Genomic DNA, 19,631 nt, shown 5'->3' with positions numbered 1-19,631 from the left:
CCCAGACCATTATTTCTCTTCCACCAAACTTTACAGTTGGCACTATGCATTGGGGCAGGTAGCCTAATACAGATTTGTCCGTCAGACTGCCAGATAGTGATGGGTGATTCATCACTCCAGAGAACGTGTTTCCACTGCTCCAGAGTCCATTGGCGGCAAGCTTTACACCACTCCAGCCGACGCTTGGCATTGCGCATGGTGATCTTATGCTTGTGTGCAGCTGCTCGGCCATGGAAACCCATTTCATGACGTTGCTTCCAGAGGACAGGCGATTTTTACGCGCTATGCGCTTCAGCACTCTGCGATCCCGTTCTGTGAGCTTGTGTGGCCTATAACTTCGCGGCTGAGCCGTTGTTGCTCCTAGACAGTTTCCACTTCACAATGACAGCACTTACAGTTGACCGGAGCAGCTCTAGCAGGGCGGAAATCTTACGAACTGATTTGTTGGAAAGGTGGCATCCTATGACGGTGTCACGTTGAAAGTCACTGAGCTCTTCAGTAAGGCCATTCTACTTCTAATGTTTGTCTATGGAGATTGCCTGGCTGTGTGCTCTATTTCATACACCTATCAGCAACGGGTGTGGCTGAAATAGCCAAATCCACTTATCTGAAGGGGTGTCCAAATACTTCTGTACATATAGTGTATCACTAACCTCTATTTGGACGAGTCCAGTAAGATCGGGGGGGTGTCTCTTTGTCAATATGTGTCTCTTTGTCAACAACAGCTGGTCCGCGATCTCTAATATTAAAGAAGTCTCGAGGTTCTGCTCGCCTGAGTTAGAATACCTCATGATAAGCTGTTTACTATATTATTTACCAAGAGAGTTTTGATCTGTATTTTTCGTAGCTGTCTATTTACCATCACAAACCGATGCTGGCACTAAGACTGCATTCAACGAGCTGTATTGGGCCATAAACAAACAAGAAAATGCTCATCCAGAGGAAATACAGGAAAACTGAAATCTGTTTTACCTCCTTTCTACCAGCATGTCACCTGTGCAACTAGAGGGGGAAATAACTCTAGATCCTTTACTCCACACACAGAAATGCATTCAAAGCTCTCCCTCGCCCTCCATTTTGCAAATCTGACCATAACTCTATCCTCCTGAGTCATGCTTACAAGCAAAAACTCAAACAGGAAGTACCAGTGATGCGCTCAATATGGAAGTGGTCCGATGAAGCGGATGCTAAACTACAGGACTGTTTCACTAGTACAAACTGGAATATATTCCAGGATTCATCCGATGGTATTGAGGAGTTTACCACATCAGTCACCGGCTTCATCGACGACGTCGTCCCCACAGTGACCGTACGTACATATCCCAACCAGAAGCCATGGATTACAGGCAACATCCGCACTGAGTTAAGGCTAGAGCTGTCACTTTCAAGAAGTGGGACACTAATCCGGACGCTTATAAGAAATCCCGCTATGTCCTCCAACAAACAGGCAAAGTGTCAAAAGAGCACTAATCGAATCCTACTCTGATTCTCGTCGGATGTGGCAAGGCTTGCAAACTATCACGGATTACAAAGGGAAACCTGGCAGAAAGCTGCCCAGTGACGTGAGCCTACAAGACAAGCTAAATGCCTTATATGCTCGCTTCGAGGGAAGCAACACTGAACCATGCGTGAGAGCACCAGCTGTTCCGCACGACTGTATGATCACGCTCTCCATAGTCGATGTGAGTAAGACCTTTAAACAGGTTAACATTCACAAGGCAGACAAATTATCAGGATGTGTACTTACAGCATGTGCTGACCAGCTGGCAAGTGTCTTCACTGACATTTTCAACCTCTCCCTGACCCAGTCTGTAAACCTACATGTTTCAAACAAACCACCATAGTCCCTGTGCCCAAGAATGCCAAAGTAACCTGTCTAAATGACTACCGCCCCATAGCACTCACATCTGTAGCCATTAAATGCTTTGAAATGCTGGTAATGGCTCACATCACCACCATCATTCCAGAAACACTGGACCCATTCCAATTCGCATACCGCCCCAACAGATCCACAGATTATGCAATCTCTATCGCACCCCACACTGCCCTTTCCCATTTGGACAAAAGTAACACCTATGTGAGAATGCTGTTCATTGACTACAGCTCAGAGTTTAACACCGTAGTGCCCTCCAAGCTCATCACTAAGCTAAGGACCCTGGGACTGAACACCTCCCTCTGCAACTGGATTCCTGATGGGCCGTCCCCAGGTGGTGAGGGTAGGCAACAACACACCCGCCACGCTGACCCTCAACATGGGGGCCCCTCAGGGGTGTGTGCTCAGTCCCCTCCTGTACACCCTGTTCACCCACGACTGCGTGGCCGTGCACTTCTCCAACACCATCATTAAGTTTGCCGACGACACAACGGTGGTAGGCCTGATCGCCGACGACACGATGGTGGTAGGCCTGATCACCGATGACGATGCAACAGCCTATAGGGAGGAAGTCAGAGACCTGGTAGTATGGTGCCAGGACAACAACCTCTGCCTCAACGTGGGCAAGAAACAGAGGGCCGAACATGCCCTCATTCACATTGACGGAGCTGTAGTGGAGCGGGTCGACAGCTTTAAGTTCCGCAAGGCGCTACAAAGGGTAGTGCGTACGGCCCAGTACCCCTGCACATTGACTTGGTACTGGTACTCCTTGTAAATAGCCTCGTTATTATTTTAATTATGTTCCTATTCCTTTTTTACTTAGCATATATTTTTCTTACTTTTTAACTCTGTATTGTTGGGAATGGGCTCGTCAGTAAGCATTTCACTGTAAAGTTTTCGGCACATGTAATCAAAAACATTTGATTTGGTTTTAAATACAGTGTAGTAAAAATGTCTAATGTAACGTACCTAGCCTCCCCTGACATTGAGCGGTGTTGCCAAACAGACCGCTCTCCACCATGACCTGAGCTGTGTAGAGCCTGCCAGGCACCAGCCCCAAGGAAGCCCCAGAGAAGGAGTACTGTCTAACCAGCCTGCTCACTGTCTCATTGAGTAGAGCCACTGTGCCATTCAGTAGCAGGACACGATAGTTCTCCCGGTCCCCTCTAGGGGGCGACCATGTAATCTTCATAGCGCTGCCATCAATGACGCCCACCATGGACAGCTGAGACACCTTGTCTGGCACTGCGGGACGGTGAGAGAGAGAGAAAGTGAGAGATTCACATTGTCCTTTCCAGCACAGTTCCAGCAACTATGGTGGATCCGTGACTAGGCAGTACAGCTCGGCTCGGCTCAACTTGGCTTAACTCTGCTAAATCGTGTGAAAAGGCTAGTTGATTGACATTCCAGAATGACTTACCTGTTCTGCCTGTGGCCACAGCCTCAGTTGTCTGCTCTCTGACCTTTGAACTCACGGTCACCTGATAGAGCCGTCCAGGGGTCAGTCCGCTGAAGACCACCTCTGTGGCGTTTGGGGGAAGCTTCCTGTCCTGATTGGCTGAGCCCAGGGTTGCCAGGGAGACCAGGTATGCATCCACGCCGCCCCTAGCTTTGACCCAGGAGGCCCTCAGGGTGTCCAGACTGCCGTTGTTCTCCAAGAGGAGGTCTGACACCGCCACAGGAGCTGTGGGAAGGATAAAATATCAGTATTGACTTAAACATGTGGGGAGAAGGCTTTAGATCAGAGAAGATAAGAAATTATCATCAGTGTCCTTGAGCCAGAGAGGAAGCAAATGAGGGAAAAGAGGAGACACCAGGAATGGACCATAAAAAAGACAAAACTCGGCTGAAGGGACTTGAAGTTTACATTAAGAAAATATTTAACCTAGTTCAGCGCAGAAACAAGGTAATTAACTCCAATGACCATCATCCATTGTGCCTGTTCTTTCCGGCTTGGACAGAGATGGATACACTTTAATGCTTGCTACTTTAGATTAGACACATACAGACCACATAGACCGCATGAGAGAGGAATGTACACACAATGATGAGAGAGTGGGATAGAGATAGTTTGGGAAAGTATGCCTTCTCTATATACTTTTAAGAACGAATAAAATGATTTTGTCAGACAGCTCTGCAATATACTTAGGAAGGTTAGCCTAGCTAAATAGGATGACTAAAGACAGTACAGTACGGGGAGCACAGAGATAACGTTGTCTGGCTGGCTGCTACTGCCTGAGCAGAGATGAGATGGTGAATTTAAGGAATGAAAGTCATCCAATAAAAACTAAGTAATACACACAACTGAAATATTTGCTATTTCATAGTAATTTCCCATTTTTCTATTGATGTCTAGGGGGGTTGGGAGGGGAAGGGAGCACTCTGGGAGGCCTTGATGGGCCAGCCAGCTGCAGAAAGAGGAAGGGAAGGGTTGGATAGAGAAGCCTAAAATATCCTGGAAACAACCACAGAGAGAGAGCATGGTCGTGATGGTGGTAGGGTGCAGTGTTGGAAAGTAAAACAAAGCTCTGCAAACTGTTAGATAAATATGTAAGAAACATTTCACAATTTCTTGCACCTGTATTGAAGCCACTGACATTGAAGCCCTAGGACTCTACATTGCTCTGCTGGCAAACAATGGAACTAAGTGATTGGATGGGAGACAACTTGAAAAATAAGAGACAATGCAAAATAACCTTCAACAAACTACTTTCTTATCAGACACATTGAATAGGGCTAGGGTTTAAGACTTAAAATTGAGTTTGCATGTCAGTCTTACTATTTCAACAGGTAAACTTAGAGTCACCTCTGGTACACCAATGAGGACTGTCACTGTTACTTACCACCCAAACAGATTTACCATGCCATGGTTCGTATGTGATTATTGCTTGCCATACCTGTGACTGCTTGTTTGGAGATGGCGTTCTGGAGACCTTCAGCCTCAGTCACCACGGTGACAGTGTACAGGGTCCCAGGCAACAGGTCGTCAAGGGTGTGGGAGGTGACACTACTCTTAAGGGTGACGTTCCTGACTAGGCCGCCCTGCTGCTCCCTCAGCAGCAACCTGAAACCCTCTCTCCTGCCTGGGCCGGGCTGCCAGGAAACACCCAGGCTGCTGGAGGAGGGAGAGAGCTGAAGACCGCTGACGGCTGAGGGAGCTGGGTAACCAAGACAGAGTAGTCAGTGTCAGTGAGTAGTGATGTCTAACAAGACAAGGTAGAGCAGGGATTTCTATGCTATCTATCATAAATAGATGGTGGACAGCACAGTAGTTGTGGAAGACCAGGCAAATCATGTGTGATCAGAGGACCAGTCAAACCATACTAGAGCAGCAAGATGATCCCTCACCTGTGGCTGCAGTGGCCAGCACTGGCAGGGCTGTTTTATTCCCAGCCGTTGCCACCAGGCTGAGGGCATAGAGGGTTCCAGGGGTGAGGGCGGTGAAGTGAGACTGAGTGGCGGCAGTACCCATGACGCGGGAACTGCGGCTCGTCCCTGTTTTGGTGTCCTGTAGTGTGAGCTCATACCAGTTGACCTGCCCACGAGAACGAGGCCAGGATATGTGCAGGCCACGGGAGCCACCCTGACCCTCAATAGGACTCTTATACTGGACCTGGTCTGGTAGTACGTCCAACCTGGATGGACCCACTGGGTCTGTGTGTGTTTGTGTGTTTGTGTGTGTGTGTGTGTGTGTGTGTGTGTGTGTGTGTGTGTGTGTGTGTGTGTGTGTGTGTGTGTGTGTGTGTGTGTGTGTGTGTGTGTGTGTGTGAGAGAGAGAGAGAGAGAGAGAGAGAGAGAGAGAGAGAGAGAGAGAGAGAGAGAGAGAGAGAGAGAGAGAGAGAGAGAGAGAGAGAGAGAGAGAGAGAGAGAGAGAGAGAGAGAGAAAAGAGAGAAAAGAGAGAAAAGAGAGAAAAGAGGAAGGAGAGAGAGAAAGACAGAGAGAATGTGTTAGTAATTTTGCTATAGACAACAAAGATATCCCATAAACCAGCAACCAAGGGGCCAGCACCTTGGCAAGACTATATACACCTCAATTAAACATCTATGATATTATATAACTGGGAGAAAAGTGCATGGAGAGTCTCTGCATCCTGCCTTTGTGCTTCAGCTGAAGGCCAGTGGTGGCTGCCTGCGATGGAGGGGAGAGATAATATTGTTTTGGTTCTTTAAAGAATGTTGCGTTGGATTCACTGGGAAACCTGCGTGCGTCTTGGAGCGAGAGCGAGCCTTTACAGGAAACAACAAAAACAAAGAGAAAGAGGAGCAGGACGGGACGCGCAGGTCAGTGCCCCCCGGAGCTCAACGCTGAACATTGACCCTTTCTTCATAATGGCTTCCTCTCTGTGGGACCTTCATAGCAACCCCAGGAATTACATTGGCCAATCAGCAGAACCCTAAGGACATTGTCCGTCCAATCCTAAAGCCAAACTGGCAAGACCACCACTGTATTACACCGTAACTACATTGTATCTGTGATTTCTACTGTATTCAAAATATACTGGAGAATGACAAGTCCAAGTGATTTGGCAATTCTTGAACTGTTATTCTTGAGGATTTCATCCTTCGTAAGCTACTGTCAAAAATTAAAATGTTGTGGTCCACTCACAAGGACCAAAGAAAATAATCTTGGGCACACTTTGAATGCAAAGTTATGACGTGTACTCTCAGTGTAATCTATCTGTCCCATGAAAACAAAACATGGAGGCCTCCTGTATCCGTTAGTACAAAGAAACAATGATTGTCGGGAAGTGGCTCTGGGGAGAGGGAGATATGTCTGGAAACAAACACGATGCTCTGCATTTTTACTGACCTCTGCCTCAACAACTTTAGATGATTGGAGCTGTGTTCCAGAACTTACAGGGTTCTAATCTAGAGCTTTGAGACCCCTGACCAAAGGGGTTCTCTGGCTCCAAGTTCTTGGCAAGACATTCTAAGGTTGTGGCCTTGACAATGTACAAAGGATTATACAAAGGTACAGTGGATAAAGTGTACTTACTGGACTTCAGAGGTGTTGGCACAAGAGTTATCTATTCTCTACATTCTTCATTATCAAAGTGGTGCACAGAATCTATTCACAATCAGTGCACTGGCCCAATGCTGGCAGAACAAAGAATCAATGCTGTAACCATAAATCAAATAATAAAAAAGGATATGATATCCTGAATAAACATATACTACTTCAAGCCATTTCCCAATACATCAAATATTACTGCAAAATTGTAAACTGATACATATGCAAAATTCTAAATGTTGTAACACAATTATGTATCAACTTTTGTGCTTTTATCCTTTGGGAATAAAACACCAACAGAGAGATAACCAACAGGAGCCCTCAGAGATTCAAAGATGTATGCAATAAATTATATAACTTAGGCTGTCATAATGTGATATCATATGTATTATATCTATTCAATGATAACGAGTTTCTGCCATCAGAAGAGTCATTCACCTTATCTTCTGAAGGGGTTATGATAATCTTTTACGAAATATAATAAATAGAATGCCATGTTCCACAATATAAATATAATAAATAAACAGAAAAACATATACAGTCTGATACTGGGAAAAATATTTATAATGTCTGATATTGGTAGCACGGTTAAGATAAATTAAAGTCAATTTAACAGTTTAATAGACTTTTAGAATAGGATATTATTGATTAGGTTAAAATAGATTAGAATAGAATAGAAACGAATTTTGGTTTGAAACGCTTACCTGTTTGCACTGATACGTTGCCCCTCTCTCCATCATTCTTCGATATAACTTCGAATTGGTGTAATGTCCCAGGTTCCAAATCCCTTATATCGCAGATATACACGTTACTGTCCTCCCCATATTGATCACAATCCGTTATACCGGACAGACCATTCTCATAAAACACGGTGAAGTTACACGCTTCTCCTTTAGTTATTAATTTCAGTGCAATAGAATCCGTATTGGCGCTGATTTCAGTCAGGTTAAATGAACACTTCACTGCTTCAGTGGTCTCGACCTGAAAGGAACAAAAAGAGGCAACAGGTAGGCTACAGGTGGAAACGAATTTACCATTTTAAATTGACTTTATCCATGACTCACCTCAACACAACTCCACCATAAACAAAGTATCAAAATAACAGTCGAACATCTGAACATTGCGGACGCTGATTTAGATCTGTTTGGTCAATAAATAATAGAAAACATATCAAATATATTCCAACATTGGTTGTCATAATCGGTCCATAAAATAACAATGAATATTTATATTCAGAATTTCACAATGGCATGTTGGATGCGTTACAGTAGTGGCACGCGCCTGACGACGCGTGGCATCTCTTTCGACGACGCCCAGTCTCTTCCCATGCTACCATCTCGTCCCTTTCAATCTCCAGGCTAAATACGTTTCCTACACCATTCCTCAATGCTCAGGCTGCACCATCACCGGCGTCAGGTAAACAGAGTGAACTGCTCAGGAAATGTATTCCATATCAAGCATCCACTTTAGCCCTCTGTCTATGAGCTGTCTATAAACTCCTACAGTAGCCTAAGTTCTTATCAAATAGTCTACTGTATTTCTCACAGCCCTAACTTTCACTTGAGTCTGGACAACAGCACCTTGAGCAGACTCCCCTCCTCTTGCCCCACCGCACCCTTCTTTCCTTCCTGGCTGCCTTGGACTTTCTCTGTCTGAAGACCTTATGGTCCACCTAAACTAACATCCATAGGATACAGTTGGCTAAAAGTTGGCATGGCATGGGTGTAATTCATTGCCTACTTTTGTGTTTGTAGAATGTTCTCTCTTGAAATACTTTTTGAATATGGCTATATTCTATATTACTGTTAACAATTACCATAGCCCTTCTTTCAGAAGATTTGTTCAAAGCTTCACAGCCTTTTAATGTCCCCTGTCCAAATCTGTATGCAAATATGATCTTGAGCATTCTTTATGGAATTTCACAAATTCTAAATCAATTTAAACATTCATTTCAAGTGACTGTCATCATCACTCACCTGTGGGGTGGTGGTCAACTCTGTGGTTGTAGTCGGTACTGTAGTAGTTGTTGTTGGAGCTGTAGCTGTTGTAGGTGGGGCTGTGGTAGTTGTGGTTGTGGTAGTAGTGGGTGTGGGTGTGGTAGAAGTGGGTGTGGAAGTTATGGGTGTGGTTATAGTAGTTGTGGGTGTGGTTATAGTAGTTGTGGGTGTGGTTGTGGTAGTTGTGGGTGTGGTTTTGGTAGTTGTGAGTGGAGCTATGGTTGTAGTGGTTGTGGGTGTGGTTGTTGTAGTTGTGGTTGTGGTAGTAGTGGGTGTGGTTGTGGTAGAAGTGGGTGTGGAAGTTATGGGTGTGGTTTTGGTAGTTGTGGGTGTGGTTATAGTAGTTGTGGGTGTGGTTGTGGTAGTTGTGGGTGTGGTTTTGGTAGTTGTGAGTGGAGCTATGGTTGTAGTGGTTGTGGATGTGGTTGTAGTAGTTGTGGATGTGGTTGTGGTAGTTGTGGGTGTGGTTGTGGTAGTTGTGGGTGTGGTTGTGGTAGTTGTGGTTGCGGTAGTTGTAGGCAAAATCTTGGTAGTTGTGGGCAGGTTTGTTGTAGTTGTGGGAGGGGTGGTAGTGGTCGTGGGTTGGGCTGTTGTAGATGTGATTGGATGGGTTGTGGGTGGAGTTGAAGAGGTAGTGGGTGGGGCTGTGGAGGTTGTGGGTGGGGCTATTTTCTTTTTGGGTTTAGCTGTAGTCTTTACTGTTGAAGATATTGTGGGAGGAGTTGAAGTTATTGTGAGTGAGGCTGTGGCGGTTGTGGTTGGGGCTACTTTCATTTTGGGATTTGCTGTAGTCATAGTTGTTTGGGCGACAATAGGAGTAGTAGGGGCAGCGGTTGTTGTAGTCTGCATTGTTGTGGTTTTGGGTGTAGATGGAACAGTCTTTCTGGGGGGTAATTTCCTAGTTGTGGACAATGCTGTGGTACCGATAAGTATGGTGGTAGCAGCAGAATTAGTGGTGGAATCAGGGGTTGGGGTAGATAAAGCAACAGAAGTTGTGACTTTAGCATCAGCGGTAACGTCTACGGATGCAGAAGTGGATTTTGAATCTGTCTTAGCACTTGAGTTGGGCACTGAGGAAATTGTAGAGGAAACCACAGTAGTGGTAGGGTCAGTTGACACCAGCTTATCTACAATAATGGGGGTGGAACTGGAAGTTGCTTGGTTTACTGATGGAATCTTGGCTTCGTTCCTCGAGTCGAGGAGGGCATTTTCGGTGGCAGCATTCACCGTTTTGTCCATGGCAGAGTCAGTTGTGGACAAAGCAGGAATGGACAAGATAAAATCATGGCTGTCGTTTAGAGCTGCCCCTGATGATGTGATGGCCGTTGAGATGGAACTGGGAATAAGACCCATCGTAGCCATCCATCTCGTCTGAGTCTTGACGATGTCATAAGTGTGCGTTGCCACCATAGACTCATAGGTCACCACACTCTTAGGCGTTGTGATGGGAACTCTTAAAATAGAGATCTGCCGTGGGGTCCTACTATGGGTTCTCATAGTGTTTGATGAAGAGTGAGTGTTTATGGCTGTTATAGGGGCCGTTCTGATGGCGTGGACAGTGCTGGTGTATGCCACAGGTTTGTGTGTTGATGAATACATTCTGGTGGTTGAGATGGTGGTGGACCCTAGAAGAAAGAAGGGTTATTGTGACTAGAGGTATACACAGATGGTTGTAAAAATATCAGCAAATAGCATTGAAATAAATTCAAGATACTGTATGGATTGCATAAGTAATAACTCTAACCCAGCCCAGGTGTTCTTAAAAAAAAAAAAAAAAATAACAAAAAAAATATATTGTAATTATGTAAGTGTTGATTGTCCTATTTGGAACTAATAAATACGTGTAAAAAAAAATATATAATACCCCACACCCGGGCTAAGTTGTGCCAAGAGACCACTATTTTTGGACAAGCTATGTTTTCAAAACTGTAATGTTTACATAAATTCTGATTATTTCCAGGGATACACAACATCCTGAAATATCTGTAGATATCTTTGTTAGAAATAATATTATATTTCCCTTGAAGGAGTGATGCTGAAGGTAAAAAAAAATACTTAACTTACCCCACAGTCCCCTATTGGTTTTATGCATGGTTGTAATAACAGGTGGCCTGAAAAAACTATGTCTAAATAAACATTCAACAATACCAGTTACATTGTGGCATGTATTTTACATCAAACGTGACATTGAGAGACTCTCAAATGTCACCCGAATGGCCATAATTTCACAGGAAGAACACTGACGTTCTTCCTGACTGAGTGAGTGGGCTGATAGAACTTGACAACCATGTGCAGGGAAGTCAGTATCAAGAGTGTCATCCTCTGCCTTTCCTCACACACTCACACCAGAACAATGTCAGACAGGTCCAAAATGGTGTGGAGTAATATGGAGTAATTTAGCTACAGATTTGGTCTGTGTGATTATTCTGCTTTGCCTGGTTTAAAATGACCATCAGTTACATTACTGTAAAGAAAAACTAGGTCATTTAAGTCATAATGGGTTTGTTGGGAACATAGAGATTGGATACTATTCTGTAGTTGGGCCTTATCATTTTACAAGATTTTGTTTTCTTATCAAACTTCAGAGGAGGAAATATTAAATAGCCATAAAGTTCAAGGCTACTAATATTAATAATGTATGTAAGGTAGTTGACTGCACAGAAATAACTGTGACTATGAGGGTATTATTATTTGATCCTGCAAAGTTTCAAATAGCCTAAATAAATACAAAAATAATTCGCTGAATGCAAACGAAGGGGTAGCCCAAGCCCAAAGCCATATACACAAATATATTTAAATACTGTAGGCCTATATGACTGGTAAACCTAATTTCATCAGTAGAATGTGGCTAAACACAGAGGGCATAGCCCAGTAATTCCTCAATAGACCACTCACCTTTACGCGCGCATAAATGTGTCATCACCTGGCTCCCTCCTGAGTCGACTTCTTCGTGCTTTGTCCAGTTAGAATAACTCTGATCTCCTCTAATTACAACGCGTATACCTTGTTTCTTCAGGTACATGGTCTTCTTCGCTAACCCGAAAGTACCCAGTTTGTCGTAACATTTCCAGGCAGGTGCGCTGTCACAGTTGCTGATAGAGGCCAGGCGCGCGTGCCGAGGTATTGCACTGCTCGTGTTGGCCCAGAGACACTTGGATGATTGTGTGTGATGCAACTTCATATCGTTCGTCCATTCCCATTGTTGATAGGGACTGGTGACATTGCATTTTCCGAGGATGACAGTCGTTTTGTGTGTAGACAGGCACAATTTCTTTGGTGTGTGCACAATAAGGAAACCGTCTAAATGGAAGATACAAAGGGAAGGTGAATGAATGGTGGGGAGACTAACAATCATTGAAAGACTGAAGAACTAATGTTCCAAAAACGAGTTAAGAGCCAAATTATTATTATTATTAAAGCAGTTTAGTGATGTCATTTTAAAAATGCATAAAGCCAAATATTTCTTAAATAGCTACGGGCAAAAAAAAAAGGCTACATGTTTACACTAGGCATTTTCTTTGGTTGTTACTAAATAAAACAGGTGAAAGTAATTTGTTAACGTAATTTGTTATTAATGAACAATCCACATCTCAAACCTACTGAGTTAATTTATTTTAATGTTATTTATTTTATTAAGCTACCTGTAAAATAGTATACGATGGTCAATATAAAGTGAAATACATGTTTTCTTTGCCAAAGAATGAACCATTTATTATTACAGCGAGATAGACTATTTTGATCATAATATTTTAAATAACCTCAATCAAACATTATTTCACTGACTGACCCTCCCCTGAATAGATAAGGATGAAGAAAAATGTCCGTTGTTGAATATCTTTAGGCCTACGCACAAGAAAGTGGTTGCTACTCTAATAATAAGCAAGTAAATTAACCGACATCATCACATTTTAAAAGATAGTCTACTTACTTGACGAAGAACATCGAAAAAGTATAAATATAAGGAAAAACAAAGTATCCATTTTAGTCTACAACTTGTAATGGTTTGACGCGTCCGCTAGATTCAGATGAGCAGAGGTGAGGCGTCAAAGGGAAGTGGCCTTCTGGGGAGGAAAAAGTCAGTGACCAGCGTTTCCTTCTATTCAATTGTTTCATAGTGAAGTAACCTTCAGCACTAGACATTGACAGGGAAATGCTCTTTAATCGGAAATTCCAAAGAACATCGCAGATGTTCAAGTGTTCAGATAGCAGGCAAACAGATGCAATGAGGGGAGCCAGGTTTATCAAATCAATTCACATTTTATTGGTTGCATAGCCTTCAGAAAGTATTCACACCCCTTGACTTTTTCCACATTTTGTTGTTACAAAGTGGGATTAAAATGGATTTAATTCGATTTTTTTTTTTTGGTCAATAATCTACACAAAATAGTCTGCATTGTCAAAGTGGAAGAAAGATTCTAATGTTTGTAAAAATAAAAAATAAATATGAAAAATAAAACACTAATATATCTTGATGAGATAAGTATTCAACCCTGAGTCAATACATGTTAGAATCACTTTTGGCAGCGATTACAGCTGCAAGTCTCTAAGAGCTTTCCGAACCTGGATTGTGCAACATTTGCCCACTTTTCAGAATTCTTCAAGCTCTGTCAAATTGGTTGTTGATCATTCCTAGACAACCATTTTCAGGTCTTGCCATGTAACTTGGCCACTAAGGAACATTCACTGTCTTCTTGGTAAGCAACTCCAGTGCAGATTGGAGTTGCTTGTGTTTTAGGTTATTGTCCTGCTGAAAGGTGAATTCATCTCCCAGTATATGTTGGAAAGCACTGAACCAGGTTTAACTAGGATTTTGCCTGTGCTTAGCTCCATTACGTTTCTTTTTTATCCTGAAAAACTGTCTTTAGCGATTAAAAGCACACCCATAACATGATGCAGCCACCACTATGCTTGAAAATACGGAGAGTGGTACTCAGTAATGTGTTGTAATTTATTTGCCCCAAACATAACACTTTGTATTCAGGACCAAAAGTTAATTGCTTTGCCACATTTTTTGCATTATTACTTTAGTGCCTTGTTGCAAACAGGATGCATGTTTTGAAATATTTTTATTCTATACAGGTTTCCTTCTTTTCACTCTGTCTCCCGAGTGGTGCAGTGGTCTAAGGCACTGCATCGCAGTGCTAGCTGTGCCACTAGAGATCCTTGTTCGAATCCAGGCTCTGTCGTAGCCGGCCACGACCGGGAGACCCATGGGGCGGTGCACAATTGGCACAGCGTTGTCCAGGGTAGGGGAGGGAATGGCCGGCAGGGATGTAGCTCAGTTGGTAGAGCATGGCGTTTGAGTTCTGGGCATATTCTGCCCAGGAAAGGAACTGGGCCCACCCTCTCTGCCGGTCCTGACTCTTTAGGAACCTCCACAGCTCCTGGTTGGTCCTCTTCACTCCTGTACACAAAGTAATCCTCTGCCTTCCGTGGCTCCAATGTCATGACTCCACCATCTCCTGGTCGAGGATGAAAATCACCGCCTGGGCACCCGGATGTCGGAAGGTTCCACGTCGGTTGAGAGTCCTGTGAGTGCCCTCCAGCCCATCATTCCATCCTCCCATATCGTTGGCCCCATGTTTTGTGACATAGATGTGGACATCCGCCAGGCTCTAGAGAGGGAACCCGCGCCTGCTACCTGCCCTCCTGAGCGCATCTACATCCCCTCTGAGGTGAGGGATCGGCTGTTGACCTGGGCGCACACATCCCTCGCCGCTGGACACCCAGGTGCAGTGCCTTAGACCACTGCACCACTCGGGAGACAAAGTGAAAAGAAGGAAGCCTGTATAGAATAAAAATATTTCAAAACATGCATCCTGTTTGCAACAAGGCACTAAAGTAATACTGCAAAAAAATTGGCAAAGCAATTAGATGGATTGAATAGTGCGGGTGATACCTTGGCACAGGACGTCGCCCGCTATGTCAATTCATGCTCCGTATGTGTCCAAACAAAATCTCCCCGGCACACTCAAGCAGGGAAACTCCTCCCCTTTCCTGTGCCTCAGTGGCCTTGGTCCCATCTGTCCATAGATTTTTTGTTACTGATCTCCCTCCATCTGATGGTTTCACCACTATTATGGTTGTTATGGACAGATTCTCTAAATCCTGCCATTTTATCCACCTCTCTGGTCTCCCTACCACTCTTCAGGTCGCTGAGGTACTGTTCCAGCAGGTCTTCCGGCACTATGGCCTTCCAGAGGACATCATCTCTGACCGTAGCCCCCAGTTCACGTCACAGGTAGGGAGAGCCTTCATAGCCCCACCATCTCCTGTTGGGGGTCACGGTCAGCCTCACATCCGGGTACCGGCCTCAGCCAATGATATGGGAGGATGGAATGATGGGCTGGAGGGCACTCACAGGACTCTCAACCAACGTGGAACCTTCCGACATCCGGGTGCCCAGGCGGTGATGGTGGGGTCATGACATTGGAGCCACGGAAGGCAGAGGATTACTTTGTGTACAGGAGCAGTAATGTTGAGGAAGGGAAGGCTTTCTTGGTACATGGGTCCCACGGTGAGGGTGAGTAGTACTGTGATGTGCGTGATAGTGGCGGATCCCAATGGTTGTTTATCCAGGGCTTGGACTGGAAAAGGAGAGTGATGTTCAGGGAGGAGACGAGGGCCTGGTCGATAAAATTCCCCGCGGCACCAGAGTCCACTAGAGCTGTATTGACAACACCTGAGTGACAGCTAGCAAGTGAAATGGAAACAAGGAAGTGTTTGGCGGAAAATGATGATGAAGGAATAGTCATGCCTACCCTGGAAGAAAGATGATCATGGGGCCGTCCCTCTGCCCCAGTGGACTTCAGGTTGGGACGCACGGGACACCGCTGGAGCCGGTGCCCCTCCTGGCCGCAATAGGGACACAGACCCAGCTGTCTCCAGCGATGTCGCTGACCCTTATCTCCATGGGTTCAGGCTCTGCCCCAGGACAGCCAAAGGAGGAGGGCGAGGGGTGAGGGGAGCGCCTGCTCTCCCGAAGAAGGTTGTCCAGACGGATGGCCATCACGATGAGCGCGTCCAGGGAAAGGTTCTCTCTCGGCACTCCAACTCCGTCTGGACCTCCTCACGCAGCCCTTTTCGGAATAGGGTGTGGAGCGCCGGCACATTCCCTCCACTGGAGGCTGCCGAGGTCTAGAAGGTGAGGGCGTACTCTGCAGTGGTCTGGGCACCCTGCCGGAGTTGGAGTAGTTGCTCACCTCCCTATCTGCCATCCGGTGAATGGTCAAAGACCGCCCTAAACAGAGCCATGAACCCCTCGCAGGAAACCAGCTCTTCCTCTCCTCTCTCCCAGAAGGCCATAGCCCACTCCAACGCCCACCAGGTCAGCAGGGAAATTACCGATGCAACCTCTCGGTGGTGGGGGCTGCCGACTGATGAGAAAAATAGAGGGAGCACTGGAGTAGGAAGCCACAGCATTTGGATGGAGTCCCATCATAATTGTCCGGGAGGGACAGTTGGGCATCGCTGACCTGAGCGGACTGCTGCGTAGGCTGGGGGACTGGTCTTGGGGGAGAAGGGCCTTGGTCAGGGAGGTGACCAAGAACCCGATGGTCACTCTGATAGAGCTCCAGAGTTCCTCTGTGGATATGTGAGAACCTTCCAGAAGGACAACCATCTCTGCAGCACTGCACCAATCGGGCCTTTATGGTAGAGTGGCCAGACGGAAGCCACTCCTCAGTAAAAGGCACATGACAACCCGCTTGGAGTTTGCCAAAAGTCACCTAATGAACTCTAAGACCATGAGAAACAAGATTCTCTGGTCTGACGAAACCAAGATTGAACTCTTTGGCCTGAATGCCAAGCGTCACATCTGGAGGAAACCTGGCACCATCCCTATGGTGAAGCATGGGGGTGGCAGCATCATGCTGTGTGGATGTTTTTCAGCGGCAGGGACTGGGAGACTAGTCAGGATCAAGGGAAAGGTGAACAGAGCAAAGTACAGAGAGATCCTTGATGAAAAGCTGCTCCAGAGCACTCAGTACCTCAGACTGGGGCGAATGTTCACCTTCCAACAGGACAACGACCCTAAGCACACAGCCAAGACAACGCAGGAGTGGCTTCGGGACAAGTCTCTGAATGTCCTTGAGTGGCCCAGCCAGAGCCCGGACTTGAACCCAATCGAACATCTCTGGAGAGACCTGAAAATAGCTGTGTAGCGACGCTTCCCATCCAACCTGACAGAGCTTGAGAGGATCTGCAGAGAAGAATGGGAGAAACTCCCCAAATACAGGTGTGCCAAGCTTGTAGCGTCATACCCAAGAAGACACAAGGCTGTTATCGCTGCCAAAGGTGTTTCAACAAAGTACTGAGTAATATCTCTGAATACTTATGTAAATGTGATATTTCAGGGTTTTTTATATACATTTGCAAACATTTCTAAAAACCTGTTTTTGTTTTGTCATTACGGGGTATTGTGTTTAGATTGATGAGGGGGGAATAATAAAAAATAAAATCAATTTTAGAATAAGGCTGTAACGTAACAAAATGTGGAAAAAGTCCAGGGGTCTGAATACTTTCCAAATGCACTGTATATATACACTGGGTATTCCAAACATTAGGAACACCTTCCTAATATTGAGTTGCACCCCCACTTTTTTTTAACCTTAGAACAGCCTCAATTCTACGGGGATGCTGGCCTCCAATGTTTCCCAGAGTTGTGTCAGGTTGGCTGGATGTGGAGGCCAGGTCATCTGATTCAGCACTCCATTACAAACCTACCCTTTGGAATCACTTCGATAGCAACAGTGAATGTCCTTAGTTATTAAGTGGAGATCTCTCAATAATCATTCTCACAATAGCACATTGGTAGTAGTCAGTGACAAATATCAACGCTAAGCAGGGCTGGGCTTGGTTAAAACCCTGGATGGGACAAATTGGAATTAAAGCCAGATTAAGTTAATGGCACAGAAGATACATCTCCTTCAAATGTTGATATTAGGTTGTGTTGACAACCAAACACAATTCAATATCACTTTTGCAATACAGTAAATAGCCCTTTAACTTGTCGAAAAGTTAACAAAATAATGATATGCTGGGATTCACATCTCCAACTAAACCACAAATTAAAGTTAAAGAATAGAATTAAGCCAGTGGCTCAGATGAAACTATCCAAGCATTAGATCTCTTTTAAATGTTGCTATTTGGTTGTGTCAGGTTGGCTGGCGTCCACAATCACCCAACCTCAACCCAATTGAGATGGTTTTGGATGAGTTGGACCGCAGAGTGAAGGAAAAGCAGACAACAAGTGCTCAGCATATGTGGGAACTCCTTCAAGACTGTTGGGAAAGCATTCCAGGTGACTACCTCATGCGACTGCACTTGAAGAAACTTTCAAAGTTCTTGAAATGTTCCGTATGTCTTAAAGTAATGATGGACTGTTGTTTCTCTTTGCTTATTTGAGTTGTTCTTGCCATAATATGGACTTGGTATTTTACCAAATAGGGCTATCTTCTGTATACCTACCTTGTCACAACACAACTGATTGGCTCAAACGCATTAAGAATGGAAGAAATTCCACAAATTCACTTTTAAGAAGGCCATAAACCAGATGGGATGGTTAACTTTTAACAAGGCACACCTGTTAATTGAAATGCATTCCAGGTGACTACCTCATGAAGCTGGTTGAGAGAATGCCAAGAGTGTGCAAAGCCGTCATCAAGGCAAAGGGTGGCTATTTGAAGAATCTTAAATATAAAATATATTTGGATTTGTTTAACACTTTTTTTGGTTACTACATGATTCCATATGTGTTATTTTATAGTTTTGATGTCTTCACTATTATTCTACAATGTAGAAACTAGTAAAAAATAAAGAAAAATAAGTAAACAGGAAAACACTCATCCAGAGGCAGCGCTCCTAGTGGCCGGGGACTTTAATGCAGGGAAACTTAAATCCGTTCTACCTAATTTCTACCAGCATGTTAAAATGTGCAACCAGAGGGAAAAAAACACTCTAGACCACCTTTACACCACACACAGAGATGCATACAAAGCTCTCCCTCGCCCTCCATTTGGCAAATCTTACCATAACTCTATCCTACTGATTCCTGCTTATAAGCAAAAACTAAAGCAGGAAGCATCAGTGACTCGGTTAATAAAAAAGTGGTCAGATGATGCAGATGCTAAGCTACAGGACTGTTTTGCTAGCACAGACTGGAATATGTTCCAGGATTCTTCAGATAGCATTGAGGAGTACACCACATCAGTCACTGGCTTCATCAATAAGCGCATCAATGACGTCGTCCCCACAGTGACCGTACGTACATACCCCAACCAGAAGCCATGGATTACAGGCAACATCCGCACTGAGCTAAAGGGTAGAGCTGCCACTTTCAAGGAGGGGGACTCTAACCTGGACACTTATAAGAAATCCCGCTATGCCCGCTGACGAACCATCAAACAGGCAAAGAGTCAAAACCGGACTATGATTGAATCGTACCGGCTCTGACACTCGTCGGATGTGGCAGGGCTTGAAAACTATTACAGACTGCAAAGGGAAGCACAGCCGCGAGCTGCCCAGTGACACAAGCCTACCAGACGAGCTAAATCACTTCTATGCTCGCTTCGAGGCAAGCAACACTGAAGCATGCATGAGAGCACCAGCTGTTCCGGATGACTATGTGATCACGCTCTCCGTAGCCAATGTGAGTAAGACTTTTAAGCAGGTCAACATTCACAAGGCCGCAGGGCCAGACGGATTACCAGGACGTGTACTCTGAGCATGTGCTGACCAACTTGCAAGTGTC

The 19,631-nt window shown here is 44.9% G+C and overlaps 1 protein-coding gene and 1 long non-coding RNA gene across 5 annotated transcripts; both read right to left on the bottom strand.

Moving 5' to 3' along the window:
- Window positions 1–2,761: 2,761 nt before the first annotated feature.
- On the bottom strand, window positions 2,762–8,523 carry LOC311125989 (receptor-type tyrosine-protein phosphatase beta-like). 4 transcript variants are annotated; one of them, XM_084200014.1, is made up of 7 exons: window positions 7,949–8,519; window positions 7,589–7,865; window positions 6,870–6,992; window positions 5,222–5,527; window positions 4,771–5,031; window positions 3,294–3,557; window positions 2,762–3,118 (listed from the first exon to the last, which is right to left on the bottom strand). In XM_084200014.1, the coding sequence occupies exons 4-7, from the start codon at window positions 5,343–5,345 to the stop codon at window positions 2,829–2,831; spliced, it is 939 nt and encodes a 312-aa protein (XP_084056140.1). In that variant the 5' UTR covers window positions 5,346–5,527; window positions 6,870–6,992; window positions 7,589–7,865; window positions 7,949–8,519; the 3' UTR covers window positions 2,762–2,828. The 4 variants fall into 4 exon arrangements, with proteins under 4 accessions (XP_084056140.1, XP_084056138.1, XP_084056139.1 ...); XM_084200012.1 differs by lacking the exon at window positions 6,870–6,992; XM_084200013.1 differs by lacking the exons at window positions 4,771–5,031; window positions 6,870–6,992 and having other exon boundaries at window positions 7,949–8,523.
- Window positions 8,524–9,468: 945 nt separating this feature from the next.
- LOC311125990 lies at window positions 9,469–12,984 on the bottom strand. The gene is made up of 3 exons (XR_014612930.1): window positions 12,810–12,984; window positions 11,777–12,181; window positions 9,469–10,506 (listed from the first exon to the last, which is right to left on the bottom strand). It is a non-coding gene; the product is annotated as an uncharacterized lncRNA (long non-coding RNA).
- Window positions 12,985–19,631: the final 6,647 nt, after the last annotated feature.

This window comes from Coregonus lavaretus (assembly GCF_964263955.1).
Source record: "Coregonus lavaretus genome assembly, contig: HAP1_SCAFFOLD_2602, whole genome shotgun sequence".
In the NCBI taxonomy this organism is placed as follows: domain Eukaryota; kingdom Metazoa; phylum Chordata; class Actinopteri; order Salmoniformes; family Salmonidae; genus Coregonus; species Coregonus lavaretus.
The sequence above is the reverse complement of the archived record's forward strand: the minus strand, read 5'-3'. Positions and strand labels throughout refer to the sequence as shown.

Excerpts from the sequence above, each read along its gene's own strand:
- LOC311125989 (XM_084200012.1), bottom strand. The coding sequence starts at position 8,005 with ATGTTCAGATGTTCGACTGTTATTTTGATACTTTGTTTATGGTGGAGT. Across the intron at positions 5,032-5,221 it reads GCTGGCCACTGCAGCCACAG|CTCCCTCAGCCGTCAGCGGT; the intron begins GTGAGGGATCAT and ends TTGGTTACCCAG. Across the intron at positions 3,558-4,770 it reads CTCCAAACAAGCAGTCACAG|CTCCTGTGGCGGTGTCAGAC; the intron begins GTATGGCAAGCA and ends TCCTTCCCACAG.